Here is a 16099-nt window from a genome sequence, read left to right on the forward strand (position 1 = left end):
CCAGCGAGCGAGCTCAAACCCGGAAGTTCAAAGGATCGTGAAGTGTAAACAAAATGTTGTGGAGAAGGTAATGAGCAAACTACGCTTTCTCACGGCCTTATTCGGCATCCAGCTGTAACCTAACCGACTAACAGTGAAGCAGCAACTCCTAACATTGTAGAAAGGGTGGATTTTCCTTCTTTTGCGGTGTTTAATTTGTCCGGGAGTCATGAGCTGCTGTTCAGCCGGTCAGCCTCCTGCTCGCAGCCCTCCGCTTTCTGCTGCATTAGCGCCCATCACCAGCATGTTGGACACAGCTGCAGAGCAAATGATGGTCAACAAAGATTTCCAGGCGGCTTTTGACACGTGTGACAGAGGTCTGAAGAGTCTGGACGGCATGGAGCCAGAGGACAACAGGTGAGAGTCTGAAACTTGACCCTCATCAGTGCTCCCTGCGGCCTGGATGTTGCTCTAACTGTGATTCTGTGTTTTATTTTGCAGATGTGAGGAGTTCAGGGCGGGTTTCTGCATCTTAGGGATCCAGGCTCTGGCTGAGCTGAATCAGTGGCAGGACGTCCTCTCCTGGGTCCTGCAGCAGTACGAGCACCAGGAGAACATCCCAGCTAGAATAATGCAGATGTGGTGAGAAGATCTCAGACTGTGAGAGTTTTTTTTATCAGCTATTTTCATCAAAAATAATTTAAGATAAGATAATCCTTTATTACTCCCGACGTCTGGGGAAATTTCCAGTGTTACAGCAGCAAACATCTTTCAAAGCAGCACTAACCGTATGTACAGTAATGATAATTATTATACGGTAATAACAATAATATGTACAATATATACAAGAATGAAAAATGAATAAATGCAGTATTACTAGAGCTGCTGTAACTGGCTGCCACGCTCACAGAGCCTGATAAACGTTTGAATTTCAAGTAAGTTATCCAACATCAAGTCACTGCATTCCAGTTTTGTAAAGATGACGATTTTTAAATGTAAATTGAATATTTAGAGATTGTGGGCTGTTGCTCGCATAATGTCAGAAAACTGCCCTTTTGCACTGTCATTTACCTAATGAATTAAATAACAATAAAACAAAGAATCAACTATAAAATAATAGTTAGCTGCAGCTCTAAGGCCAACAACATACATTTACAGAATATATTTGGATTATTTAGATTAAGGCTGCATGATACTGGAAAAAAACAGACATAATGATGTTTGGTTTTTGTGTAGTATAAAAATACATGAATTATTACTTAATGACTTGAATAGCTCTATAATATTGACAATCGAAAGGTAGCAACAATTGCTGGACATTATTGAGCTGTTCTTGGTTAACCTCATCCTTTCTGTAGCCAAAATATTTCCTTCTTCCTTTTTATTGTTTCTTTCCTGTTCTTCAGTCATTTTGCTGTGCACACGTGAAGGCTGCATGTAAATAGACTGTGTCCCGTAAATAAAATTAGATAACACTCAGTTTATCCAATAACCATCAATCAGACACACTAAAGTTGTAGATTAGTCATTAAAAATGACAGTAATACAAGTTTTCTTTTTGTTGAAAATCATTGCCAACAAAAAAATGTATAGTGATGTAATATGATGTGTTGATTTGCCCCATTCACATTATGCTTTGTGCATTGTGACTATTTGCATGAGCACGTCATGAAGTGGCTGCTGAAATTTAATTTAAAGTGAATTTCCTGTCTCATTTTTATGTTGAATTACAATAAAACTGAATGATAAAGTAACTAAAAAAAAAAGAGAGAACCAATTTTAAAAGATTTCAGAGCAGCAACTGTGAATTGTTTTCATTATCAAATAGTCTCTTCATTATTTTTGTAACAACTTGATTCATCGTTGTGTCTGTAACCCTTGATAGTCAGATTTGGATTGTATATTACAAGTAAGAGGCAAATTTTATGTTAAATGAGTGAATTTTTGGCATTTTTTTAACTCGTAAATTGTGACAAAATACCAACTGAGCAGATTTTCTCTTTCATTTCGGCAGCGTACTTCTTTACTCCAAAGTCGGGGAGCCTGCCGTGATGCAGGAAGCAGCCAGAGTTTGGTTGCTCTGGCCGTTGAACAGCGGAGTGTCCGGGTTCAGGACGGTGGCAGAGCTGTACCTGCTGCACATCCTTGTGCCTCTCGGACACGGAGAGGAGGCTCGGGAGCTGATCGCAGGTGAGGTGGGTAGCGCTGCGTTCACAGAAGACCAGAGACAGACGGCGCTGGATGTCGTGGAAGAAAAAGAGCGACGGGATCAAGAAGCACCTTGTAATCCCAACGTTAGTCCGAGCTCAGAGATCACAGCTCATCCTCAAGGTCAGTCCTCATGACGTGTTGTATGTTCAGTCACCATAAGTGCAATACATAACTGGTCTTTCTGATTGTGTTTTCCAGGTGGTGTAATTCACAAACTTGCAGCCATGCTCAGGTTTTTATACAGGAAAGTCATGATGTGCCACTCTGGTTCATTTCCCCTCCGGAGACTCTTTCTGGCTGCTCTTCTCATCTACATGCTTTTTTTCCGACTGGATCCAGGTTTGGTTTGAAGTTTTTGGCGTATTTGTATAATTTCCTTTTCAAAAAGAATCTATTTGGGGAATAAACTGGTGTATTTCTAACTTGTTTTTTTTCCCCGACAGCTCTCCCCTCTTCATTCATGTGGATTTCCAAACTTTATCAGCTTCTCAGACAAATGTGGACCACCATGTTTGCACCATATTATCAGGCTCTCGCTCAGAGCAAAGAACTGTGAAAGACTGAATATCACACTGTGTTTATTGAAACATTTTGACTCAGCTGTGTTTTGTAAACGAGCATGACGTAGTCCCTCATTCTTTTGTTATCATATCTGTAAAACCGCAGTCACAAAAGCAACTTCCTCCACACCCAAAGACATTCCAGGAGTATTTGCTGTTAGTCAAAGTACAGTTTTGATGCTTTTAAAATGCCCCACCGACTGTGAGAGCTTGATTTTATCACCTGGTTCTGTGAACCTGTGAAGTGTAAATACATTCTTGTCAGGTCATCATTGATGCATCGTTTAGGTTAAAGATCCAGATTGTTCAGCCTGAAGCGTCATGCGCCTCATCATGATACTTTTATTTATTCAGGATCTCTGCATCCTGATCATGATGGCATTAGTCCACAAACATAGGAGCTAAAAGTATGAGCGACAAAATAGATACAATATATGAACATGTCAGCTTAATTGTAGGGTCAATGTATAATTGTGGGACTTTTTGTAACATAGTTGAGAGGTATTATAGTTGACGCTGTTGCTGTTTTCAGGCCTAAAATCAACATTGGCCATTGTCTAGAACAGCGACTGATGTATGGACCATGATTCTGGTTATCGTATCACCAAATCATGTCTGATGTGTAACTGTAAACCACAAAAACTCAATTCTTCATACTTTACCTGCAAATACTAAGAAATAAAAGGTGCTGGATGGACAAAAAGACCTAAAAGAAAGACAATTAAAATATCTGCTGATATATTTCAAAAATTGTCTCAACTTAATAAAAAGAACACAAAACTATTTTTGAATGAGCTCATTTTATTATTGCTTAGCTAATTACAAGGTGGTTGTTATTAAATTTGGACAGTTATTTAGTTGACATTTTAGTGATATTCAGTCATTTTTATTAATAAACGATTGTTTCCATAATAGAGAATTATGGAATTTGTAAAGACATGATCGGAATGAACATTAAAAAAACATTATTTTTTTACTTTTAATAATAATAATAATAATAATAATAATAATAATAATAATAATAATAATAATAATAATAATAATAATAATAATAATAATAATAATGTATGCAAGATATATCCCATGGACCTCAAAAGTCCAACTATATATTGACCCTGTATGTTTAATGAAAAGGGAGTAAAAGAAAGGAGGAAAGCTTTGAATTTCAAAACTGAATGCTTTTTCACTAATTGTTTGACTTCTAGAACCAACTGGCTGCACTGGTGTTGAATTAGGTGAGTCACTTCAAAGGAGGTGAACATTTATGCAATTACTTATTTTCCGTGTTATATTTTTAATTCTTTGACATTACGTTGTAGAAATCTGTTTCTTGTTAAATTCTCTGATTGAAATTCAAAATTTCCAAGTTGGGGTGAATACTTTTCATAGGCAGAAGCAAAAAATAACATCAAAATACAGTCTCTCATTTGTCAAATATTTATTATATTTAGGAAAATGCAAAAAATAAAAAATGTACAGTTTTTTTGCATTTACTTTAGATTCGACCAAATCTAAAATAAATACAAATATTCATTAAATTGTTTCAGATTTGTAAAACCCTTTTTATTTGTCTGGACTACATGTAAGTAAAGACGTTTTTTCACTCTGACAAATGGAATAAAGGTTTTAAAAAAAAAATCTGCATTAAAATGTGAAAAAAAAAAAACGGAGAATCAGTCGCTCAGTGCTGTAAGTTATGTTCGCTTACAGCAGTTTCAGTTTACGTTTACAGCTCTAAACTATGGAGATAAATGATGTAAATGTCACAATAGGTTGGAAATGATAGTCTTTTCCTTGTTTGTTTTTTAGACTCCTGGCTGCTGGTAAGTTTCGATTCCAGCAAAGCGAACAGAAAAGTGTAAAACGAAAGTAAAGCTGCGGCTGTGAGGGAGGCGTTTACTGTTCACAGCTGATTGTACTGCAACAGGCGGATATCATACAGTTTAGCAGACTTGTCCATCTTGTGTGGGACTAGTCAGGTAGTTAAAGTGAACTGTAAAGAAGAAGAAGAAGAAGTCTGCTGGGATCTGTAGGATGTTCTCACTGTTTACTACCAGACATCTCCATTTCGGTGAGTAGAACACAGTCAGTCTGATGGGAAGTTTTCATGTCTTCTGTCAGTGTAATGCAATAATACAAGCAGTGCCAGAATGTAACATGTATACAGGTACATGCACTGCTGTCTTCTATAGGTTTTTGTGAGATTCAGATATGATTCACACAGCAGCTAGATAAAATGATGCATAGTAAGAAACAAGACAAGTACAATAAAGGTAAAAATGCAATAAAGTCAATGTAATGTACAGATATGGACTTTTTTTTTTTTTTTTTTTTTTAAATATTTTTTATTTAACCAGGAGAAATCCCGTTGAGATTAAGAACCCCTTTTGCAAGGAAGTCCTGGCAAAAATAGGCAGCAGCAAATACAAAACACAGTTATAAAATTACACAGTTAAAACATAATTAAAATACGAACAAATAAACAAAAAATAAAATTTACAAGCAAGTTGTAAAAAAACAAATGCATGTTGTGGAATCGGCCTCAAGAACTCAGTTTAGATTTAAAAGCTTTCATTGAGATTAACTCAGGTAATTTCCAGTCTTTCTGCAACATATTCTATGCAAAAGGTACAGAATAAACAAAAACCTTTTTGCCAAGTTAAGTATGAATATATGGAACAAAAACAAATGGACATGATAAATAACTGCGTTGTGTACTTAAAAGTTCTACATACTAGCAGTGCTACATTATGTGGCTCTGAAAACAGTGTGACATTATGTTATTGTGCTTGCAGAGCTGTAAAGAGAACAGTATTACAATATGCTGCTGCTGTCCAACCATAAAGATAAGATAAGATAAAGATAAGATAAAGTTCTTTATTTCTCCCCACTCCAGGGGAAATTTACATTGTTACAGCAGTTTTATTTACAATATATACAAGGGTGGCAAAATTTTTAACAGAAAAAATAAAGTTTAAAAGTGCAAAGATGTGCAGTGCAAGAATGTCTGTGCAAATTTTATGGTTTGGGGTGGTAATGATATAGTCCAGTTTATGTTAACATCAGCCAGTGATGCTGATGTTGTAAAGTCTTATAGCAGATGGGATGAAGGACCTGCGATAGCGCTCTTTCTTGCAGGGTGGATGTCTCAGTCTGCTGCTGAAGGAGCTGCTTAAAGACCCCACAGTGTCATGCAGTGGGTGAGAGGGATTGTCCATGATGGATGTGAGCTTTGACAACATCCTCCTCTCACCCACCTCCTCTATGGAGTCCAGGGAACAGTCCAGGACAGAACCAGCCCTCCTGACCAGTCTGTTTAGTCTCTTTCTGTCCCTTTCAGTGCTCCCTGCTCCCCAGCAGACCACTGCATAGAAAATAGCAGACGCTACCACAGAGTCATAAAATGTCCTGAGCAGAGTCCTGCACACTCCAAAGGACCTCAGTCTCCTCAGCAGGTGGAGACGACTTTGGCCCTTCTTGTACAGGACCTCTGTATTGTGTGTCCAGTCCAGTTTGTTGTTGAGGTGAACACCCAGGTATTTGTATGTGTCCACCATGTCAATGTCCAAACCCTGGATGTTCACCGGTGCAGTCCGGGGTGTCCTCCTCCTGCGGAAGTCCACGATCATCTCCTTCGTCTTACTGGCGTTGAGCTGCAGATGGTTTCGCTCACACCAGTCCACAAAGTCAGAGATGACCATCCTGTACTCCCGCTCGTCCCCTTCAGATACGCACCCAACAATGGCTGTATCATCGGAGAACTTCTGGAGGTGACAGCTCCCAGAGTTGTAGTGGAAGTCCGATGTGTACAGGGTGAAGAGAAAGGGGGAGAGCACTGTCCCCTGTGGGGCCCCCATGCTGCTGACTACCACATCAGACACACAGTCCTGAAGCCTCACGTACTGTGGTCTATTGGTGAGGTAGTCGATGGTCCAAGCAGCCAGGTGACAGTCTACTCCCGCTCCTTCAAGCTTCACCCTAAGCAGAGAAGGCTGGATGGTGTTGAAAGCACTGGAGAAGTCAAAGAACATGACCCTCACAGTGCTGCTGGGTTTCTCCAGGTGAGTCAGTGATCTGTGCAGCAGGTAGACCACTGCATCATCCACTCCAATGTTCGGTTGGTAGGCGAACTGCAGTGGATCCAGATACTGGCTCACCTGGGGACGGAGGTTCTTGAGGACGATCCTCTCCATGGTCTTCATCAGGTGAGAAGTGAGGGCCACAGGTCTGAAGTGGTTAGGCTCCCTGGGGTTCCTGGTCTTAGAGACAGGAACCAGGCAGGAAGTCTTCCATAACAGAGGAACCCTTTCCAGACTCAGGCTCAGGTTAAAGATGTGCAGCAGCACCTGACAGAGCTGGTCTGCACAGTCTCTAAGGAGTCTGGAGCTGATTCCATCAGGACCTGCAGCTTTCCTGGTCTTGATCTTTTTAAGTTCACTTCTCACCTGATCAGCTGTTATGGAGAGGCAGGGGGAGGGTGGCAGGAGGAGGGGTGATGGTGGTGGTGGGGGGTGAGACGAGGAGGGGTGATGGGGCTGTATGCGGAGTCCGGAGGTGGTAGAAGACGGGGATGGGAGGAGGGGTGCTGTTGGTGGTGGTGGTGGTAGAGAGCTGAGGTGTGAAGAAGGAGCTGGCTGGTCGGTGCTTTGATGAGAGGGGGGAGGAGTGGGAGCAGAGTCGAATCTGTTAAAGAACAGATTCAGCTCATTGGCCCACTCCTGGCCTCCTGCTGCAGCTCCCCTCTCATGGCCTCTGCTGTAACCAGAGATGGATCTCAGGTCTCTCCAGACCTCCCTTGTGTTATTGTCCTGCAGGTGAGATTCCATCTTGGTCCTGTAGCTGGCCTTGTCCGCCTTGATCTTCTTCTTTATCTCCTTCTGCACCCTCCTCAGCTCCTCTTTGTCCCCAGATCCAAAGACCCTCCTCTTCTCCTTCAGCAGGGCCTTCAGTTCCAGGGACACCCAGGGTTTGCTGTTAGAGAAACACCGTACTTTCCTGGTCGGTACGATGTTCTCTGCACAGAAGTTGATATAGTCCGTAACAGTGTCTGTCAGTGCATCAATGTCCTCCCCGTGTGGACCACACAGCACATCCCAGTCTGTGGTCTCAAAGCAGTCCTGCAGCGCCTCAGTGGCCTCGTCAGACCACTTCTTCACATACCTGGTGGTGGGGGGTTGTTTCTTCACCATAGGTATGTAAATGGGCTGCAGTCTCACCAGGTTGTGATCTGAGTGGCCCAGTGGGGGGAGGGGTGAGGAGCTGTATGCATCCTTGATGTTTGCATACAGCAGGTCCAGGGTTTTATTGTCTCTGGTATGGCAGGTCACGTACTGGGTGAACGTGGGGAGAGTGGCAGAGAGCGATGCATGATTAAAGTCTCCTGAGATGATAATAAGAGACTGAGGGTGAGATGTTTGCAGCTGGGACACTTCACTGTGGATGAGTTCACAGGCTGCAGCCGCATCAGCCGAGGGATGGATGTACACAGTAATGGCTATTACATGTGAATACTCCCGGGGCAGATAGAACGGACGCAGACTGACCGCCAGTAATTCTACATCCTTAGTGCAGAGCTGCTCTTTAACGCTAATGTGTCCAGCATTACACCATCTCTCATTCACATACATCGCGAGGCCCCCACCCTTTCTCTTACCACTCTCCCTCACGTTCCGGTCCGCTCTGACCAGATGGAATCCGTCCAGAGTTAAAAGTGAGTCCGGAGTGAGTTTGTTCAGCCATGACTCCGTGAACATCATGAGGCTGCTCTCCCTATACTCCCACTGCAGCCTGGTCAGCGCCGTCAGTTCTTCCATCTTATTCGGGAGAGACCTCACATTCCCCATAATCACAGATGGAACGGACGGCTTGTAGCGTCTCCTCTTCTCCCGACGCTTCAGTCCTGCCCGGCATCCTCTCCTCCTTCTGCGGAGCTCAGCTGGGATGTCTGGTCTCTCCCACGACGGCGGCCTGGCCTGGCTCAGCGCCAACAGCTGTTCCCGACTGTAAACAATGGAGCCATGGCTGAACGGGTCACCAGATGCGGATTTAAAAAGTTCCGAAAACAGTAGTAAACAAAGTAGGGAAAACGCTATTTGCACATCCATGTCTGTCCCGTACAAAAGCGTCACCCTACTTGCTGAAAAGAAAAACTTAAAAAGAGAAGAAAACTACAAAATAACTAAACAGACCTAAAGTTAACCGGAGCTGCTGTAACTAGCTGCCGCTGGCACGGCGCCATCTTGCTAAATGTGTAAAATATACTTTAAAGGTCCCACATTGTGACTCTATCAGCAATTTGATGAAAGTCTCACATGTTTTTTTTTTTTTAGCTCATTATACTTCATTTCACCGTGACCGTATAATTCCTGCTCCAAATAGTCTGTTTCAGTGTCTGTAGATTCAAATACAGCCGAGCTGCTGCCCCCTTCAGGAAGAAGACTCTCTGTGTCTGTGATTGACAGCAGTGGAGGTTAATTGGTAACGCTGAATTGTCTGTAGGTGTCTCCTGCCTTCACCCTAAATCAGCTGGGATAGACTCCAGCTCCAGAGATTAAAATTATTTCATAAACCTTTGCAGATTCAAATATCAGTACAATTCTTTATTTTACTGCCTAATGTTTTTAGGGGAATCTGTCAGGAGCCCAGTACAGCTCCTTAAAAGTCTAGAGCAGGATGTCAAACTCATCTTAGTTCAGGGGCCACATTCAGCCCAATTTGATCTCAAGTGACCAGTAAAATCACAGCATAATAACCTAGAAATGATGACAGCTCCAGATTTTTCCCTTTGTTTTAGTGCAAAAAAAACAGTTATGAAAACGTTTCCATTTAATGAGGTATGTTCTTACAAGACATTATGAACAACCTGAATTTTTAAAAGAAAAATAAGTGCAATTTCAACAATATTATGCCTCAGTTTATCATTTACACATTAAAACTTCCAGATCACAGTGTGTCTATAAAGGAACAAAACTTTTTTTTTTTCAGTGTTTTACTTTGTGATCAAAATGACTTGTTAAGGTCTTGAAATTATTTTACTTTTTTTTTTATCTTCTCTGTAGTTTTTACCCTGTGCAAGGTCATCACGCAGGCCGTACTGAATGCTCTGTTGGGCAGGTTTTGGTCCTTGGGCCATATGTTTGACAACCCTGGTCTAGAGGAATCACACACATCTGGAGGTTTGTCACCTGATGCAACTGTTACAGCATTATGTCTCAATTAAGATCTCCTCAGGCCCCGACCAAAACCTGTAACAGTTTAGACGGAGATTTTTCGTCCTATTCATAAACAGGGTTTTAGTGTTATTGCATATGACATTTTTTTCCCTCTTCATAACTAATAAACCTTTCAGGTGTGTTTCAGTGACACAGAAATCAAAATACAGACTTTGGATGTGTGTGAAATAAACTTACTAGATATTTTCTCTGCTTGGGATCTTAAACCAATAAACCAAACCGTCTATAAAACAATCGATTTGTTATTTTCTTAGAACATACACATCAGGTGGGCGTTCTGCACATCTATATGGACATTTGAATCCACACTAGTTCCTTTTTTATTTCGTTTTGCCATCTGGCATTCCAGGTATGGAACGGTGGACCTGCTCATGGGTGCCATGCTTGATTCAAGGTGTCACAAACTGTGTTATTTTGCTTTCAATGGTGTGTCACAGGAATGAGAGGCCTCACCAACTACCATCTATCCTGCTGTGTGAACACTTTGCTGCAGACCCTCTCCGCCACCTGGGAAATACTAGACCTGCTAGAAAAGTAGGCAAATGACGGACTCTATTCATCATGACTTCTAAAGCAGTAAAAACCTAACATCATGAAACTAATGCTTTTGGTAGTTCACATTTATTCTGTTCTGTGGCCTTTTGGCCTCATGAAACCTTTTCAGATATTTGAAAAATGCACTAATATCCATCTGGCAACAAGGCTGTGTTTCCTGGGAGCTACATAATAAGGATTAATGAGGGTTTATGAATATCACAAGGTGGGAAGCAGCTCGTGGGAGACGGGATAGTCGTAATGTCCCCCAGGAGCTGAAGAGAGTTCTTTCAGCCATGCGAGGAGACCTTCCTCAGCCGGCCCCACATCGTGACTTCCTCCACTGTCTGGACAGAAACTGCATCCGACGTAAGACCCGAAAACTTGCGCAACAAACGTCTCGTGTCGATGCGGTTTTGCTGCACAGCTTCTAACAATGAGAATGTTGTTTTGCAGTCGGTATGCAGCACGACGCCGACGAGGTCTTCCTCTCCATTCTGAACTTGATGCAGCAGCAGATGGATGACAGAGCTCTGGTTGGACTTTAACCCTCCTGTTGTCTTCATTTACGGGCACCAAAAAATATTGTTTCCTTGTCTGAAAAAATCCCAAAATTCAACAAAAAAAATTCCCTAAATTTCTGAAAATTTGCAAAAGCTTCAGGAAGAAAATTCCAATAATTCCTTAAAAGTTTTATTTTAAAAAATCCCCCAAATTTGGCAAGAAAATTCTTGTGAATATTTTCAAAAAATGAGTAAAAATCTTCCAAAAAAATCCTAAAAATATCTAAAGTGATTACATATATATCAGTAAAACTTCTAATATTTTCTTTAAGAACATTCACAAAAAAATCAACCAAAATCCAGCGAATTTCGCTGGATTTTGGTTGATTTTTTTGTGAATGTTCTTAAGAAACATTTCTAACATTTCTTTTTTCCCACAAAAAAATGTTCAAAAATTTCCCTAAAAATGTTGAAAATGTGGACATCAGAAGTTTCACTGTGAAAATATATTTTTTTCTCCACATTTTCAACCTTTAAAACGGGTCTATTTTGATCCGCAGGGCGACACGAGGGTTAATCACAAATACATTTTTAAAATAATCTCTCAGCATTATTTATACTGCATTTACTTGCATTTCCTCTCTTTACTAGGCTCTCGAAATCCAGAATCTGTACAAGATTTCAGTGGAGACTCACCTGCAGTGTTTGGAGTGCAGCTCCATCCAGACTCGAAGCAGCTACATGCTCAGCCTGCCTCTGCACATAAAGGAAGATACCAATTCTCTGGTGCTGAAATGGGTTCTTTCAGATGAATTTAACAGTATTAGGGGAATACATTCATTTGCTTTCTTGCCAGAATTTATATGATAAGATCAGACAACACTCTAATGTCTGTATGCTCAATGTAAAGCTGCAACTTAGCATGAACAGAGTAAAAAAAATCCATAAAAACATAACTTTTACCATTTGTTTTTGTACTGATTACACCCATGAACCTCTTGAAAAGCGAGGTTTAAAGATGCTAGGTGGTGATTTTATGTTTTCCTGTTTCAGTCTTTATGCTAAGCTAAGCTAGCTATATGCTTCTCCATTCTCATACAGCAGTGAGAGTAGTCGCAATCTTGTATTCAATCAATCTCACGTGTTCAAAAACAGCAACTCTAAATTCTGATTCTTTTCAGGAGAGCTGCATGACTTCCTTCTTTGAGCATCAGGAGCTAAGAGGCATAAATCGCTGCTTTTGTGCACAATGTGGAATGAAGAGGACGTCCAAACAGGTAACACTCGGTTAAAAAGCTACCCAGAAGTCTTCTGCAAGATAGTCATCGACATGTCTTTGTCTTTTTTCAGGGTGTCAAACTCCTGTCCCTGCCTCGTATCTTGTGTGTGCACCTGAAACGATTCCGAAATATGCACAGTTCAACACTAAAACTTGACTGCAGAGTTACTTTTCCAGAAACCTTTGACTTTTTGGAGATTCTTCAAGATGCGTTCTCCACAGGCTTTGAGCAGGTACCTCTATTTTCTATCTCGTGTCTGGATCTAGTGTCTTTCGTCATCTGAAAATGTATTTGTTCTTCCAGAAAGATACAAAGTACACTTTGTATGCAGTGATAGTACACTCTGGTTATGCAGCGTGTGGACACTACACCGCCTACGTCCGTCACAGAGTGAACAAGCACTGGTACTATGCAGATGACAGTCATGTACAGCAGGTACGTCCAATGTGACAATACCTCTCATTTGAATAAAGGATATTTCTGGTCTTCTACTTGCTGAACAGTCTTTTTTAAACATGTTTATGCATTGAACATTTCATTGGTAATCACAATGCATAGGTAGAATTAAAATCTTAAAGATATTTTGATGAATAAGTCACAAAAACAGGAAGTGAAATTTGATTTATGAAATGTTGAAAATACAGCTTTTACTTTCCACTTGTTCAAGAAGGATTTTGTGTTACTATAATGCATTATTATGCAAATTTGTGATTCATTAGTTGTCTGATTTTCCCTAAAACTCACAGACCTCCTGGGAAGAAGTGAAGACAACATATGGAGGACATTGCAGGTAAATTTAATTTCTGTTCTGTGTGGTGTAGAAGGTTGAGGTCAACCTAAAGCAGCATTTTTAGGATATGTGTAAGCTTGCTTTCTTGCTGAGAGATAAAAAGATTGATACTGCTCTTACATTCCTGTACTACATATGCAGCTACTACCAGCTTAGCATAAATACTGGGATCTGGGTTCTGTCCAAAGGCAAGAAAATCTGCTTATTAAAGGCCTCTAATTAACAGAAACAATCAAACAAAAGTGGCTGCAGTATCACTTAAATATCAAATGATTCAAAATTGATTCATATTAAAGTAATTCCATCACTTCTAATTTGAACAGTTGGTTATTTGCTCTAAAGTAAAATTAACAGTTTATATCAGGGGTGTCAAACATGTGGCCTGCGGGCCAAAACCGGCCCTCCAGAGGGTCCAATCCGGCCCCCAGTACGACTTTGTAAAGTGTAAAAATGACAGAGAAGACATTAACTGCAAAATGTAAATTAGTAAAACTATAAATTTAAAATAATTTCTAGACCATGACAAGTTGTTTTGATCATAAAATAAAATATTAGATTGTTCATTGTTCTTTTGTGTCTCATGTTTGTAATATTTTGTCTAGTTTTTGTTGTTTTTTTGTCTGACTTGTTGATTGTCTCATGTTTCTGCCGTTTTATGTTTCCGTTTTGTCTCGCTTGTGTTTTTTGTCTTATATTTGTCATTTTGTGTTTTGCTTTACTTGACAACAACATTATGCCTCAGTTTATCATTTACACATTACAACTTAAAGATCACAGTTTATCTACAAAGACACAAAACTTCTAGTCACAGGTATCTGGAACTGAATAAAATGATATTTTACTTTATGATCAAAAAAACAAAAAAAACAACACAAACAAGATGAAATATTACAAAAATGACACACAAAATGACAAAAATTGGACAAATGACACAAAACAAAATCAGAGACAAAAAAGTTACAAAGTAGCTGTTTCCAGCTGTTATGCTAAGCTAAGCTAACTACCTCCTGAAACCAAAGTGGTGTCAGACTTTTGGCAAAAGAGCAAATCACTGTTTCTGATGTGTCTAAATGTCCCTTTAATCTCTAGAGAAAGGTGGAGAAAGACACATTCTCAAATGAAACCAATTCTGAGCTGAATAAGGAGCGCAGTCTAAACTTTATTTGTTCTCAAATTAACAAGTCAAATTCTCTTTGCTCAGCCTCATCCATAAAATCATCTCTCACCTTCAAAAAATTTGGAATACAAGGACCGTGCCTTCAGGAAGAAGTAACAAAAAACATGTGACTCCAATTTTATCCTCCTTAAAGTGGCTTCCAGTTGCTTTTAGAGTTAAATTTAAGATTGTATTAATAACATTTAAAGCCCTAAATGCCTGACCTCGGCTGACATCATGGAGCTTTTAAGTTCCTACTTGGAGAAACAGCTTTAGATCTTTAAACAAAGCCTTATTGTCTGTTCCACGGCCGAGATTAAAGACTGAAGGTGAACGCATTTCTGCCACGAGGCTCTCAGACTTTTGAACTCCTAAATAGAGGAAATCCGTCTCGTGTGTCATGTTGTCTTGTCTTTGAACGTTGGACTGATTTTTGGCTAACGCCTGCTATTTGTCTTTTTACATTATATTCCTGTTGATTGTGTTTAAATCTTCTTTATGTGCAACTTTATCTTGAACGTGGCTCTGTAAAGTATTTATTTGTGCTTTTTACAGAGAAACAGCGTACATGTTGATGTACAGAAGAGATTTCAAAGAAGAAGGACGACAACCTGAATTTTCTGGCTGAGTGGACTGATGTGAATTAACCCTCCTGTTGTCCTCATTTACAGGCACCAAAAAAATATTGTTTCCTTGTCTGAAAAAATCCAAAAATTCAGTAAAAAAAAATTCCCCAAATTTCTGAAAATTTGCAAAAGCTTCAGGAAGAAAATTCCAATAATTCCTTAAAAGTTTCCCTTAAAAGTTTTATTTAAAAAAAATTACAAATTTGGCAAGAAAATTCTTGTAAATATTTTCAAAAAATGAGTAAAAATCTTCCAAAAAAATCCTGAAAATATCTAAAGTGATTCCATATATATCAGTAAAACTTCTAATATTTTCTTTAACAACTTTCACATAAAAATCAACCAAAATCCAGCGATTTTTGCTGGATGTTGGTTGATTTTTTTGTGAAAGTTGTTAAGAAACATTTTTAACATTTCTTTTTTCCACCAAAAAATGTTCAAAGATTCCCCAAAAATGTTGAAAATGTGGACAGCAGAAGTTTCATGGTGAAAATATATATTTTTTGCCACATTTTCAAACTTTAAAATGGGTCAATTTTGACCCGCAGGACGACACGAGGGTTAATCAGGGAACACGATGCAACATAGGAATATGGAAACATTTATTTTCCTGAATTAATTATTGTAATTTCAGATTTTTTTTGCACACAGTGAAAGGTTTTATTGTTAATACTGTTTCATAGAGCTCGTCATAAACACAAACCAGCTGAGTAATTTGTGCTGGGGACCAGTAGGTGGCGGTGAAGATCCAAATCATGGAAGTGTTTTCAGCTGGGACCACACACACTGCGAACCCACTCGGTGGTACTGGGGGGTTGGTTTCCAGAGAATGCATAGCTTAGATACTCGCTGTTTGGGGGAAATACTTGCAGCAGGACTCAGCGTTCACTTTCCACTCACTCATGAAGAACAATGAGGTGATTTTTTTCACACGTGGACTGACAAAAACATCAACTTTGATTGTGTGAAGGATATTTTCCTACTGCTTGTGGGCCTTTTTTACTATAAAAAAAACTGATGACTTTAACGTTTTGTGCATTTGATGAACACCACCAACTGTATACACTCATTCATGTATTTGTAGAATACACTGAGGGCACCATGTTGCAATTAAAACTCTGCAGTTTCAGCCACGGTGCGTGAAAACTGCCTCTCAGCAGAGCCGCTGAAGTTCCCACTCGCCTGGCCAGGAGTTGGGGGACCGTGTGAAACTGTGTGAAACGGTGTG

General features: G+C 39.9%; 2 protein-coding genes across 2 annotated transcripts; both read left to right on the forward strand.

Annotated features, from left to right (window-relative positions):
* The first annotated feature begins 37 nt into the window (after window positions 1–37).
* pex26 (peroxisomal biogenesis factor 26) lies at window positions 38–5057 on the forward strand. Its single transcript, XM_023293289.3, has 5 exons — window positions 38–396; window positions 481–621; window positions 1994–2310; window positions 2389–2529; window positions 2634–5057. The coding sequence occupies exons 1-5, from the start codon at window positions 209–211 to the stop codon at window positions 2744–2746; spliced, it is 900 nt and encodes a 299-aa protein (XP_023149057.2). The 5' UTR covers window positions 38–208; the 3' UTR covers window positions 2747–5057.
* On the forward strand, window positions 4679–15898 carry usp18 (ubiquitin specific peptidase 18). The gene is made up of 10 exons (XM_023293300.3): window positions 4679–4821; window positions 10420–10516; window positions 10743–10885; window positions 10973–11052; window positions 11671–11805; window positions 12201–12296; window positions 12370–12531; window positions 12603–12734; window positions 13046–13089; window positions 14801–15898. The coding sequence occupies exons 1-10, from the start codon at window positions 4785–4787 to the stop codon at window positions 14871–14873; spliced, it is 999 nt and encodes a 332-aa protein (XP_023149068.2). The 5' UTR covers window positions 4679–4784; the 3' UTR covers window positions 14874–15898.
* Window positions 15899–16099: the final 201 nt, after the last annotated feature.

The sequence above is a fragment of the Amphiprion ocellaris genome, chromosome 21 (assembly GCF_022539595.1).
Source record: "Amphiprion ocellaris isolate individual 3 ecotype Okinawa chromosome 21, ASM2253959v1, whole genome shotgun sequence".
In the NCBI taxonomy this organism is placed as follows: domain Eukaryota; kingdom Metazoa; phylum Chordata; class Actinopteri; family Pomacentridae; genus Amphiprion; species Amphiprion ocellaris.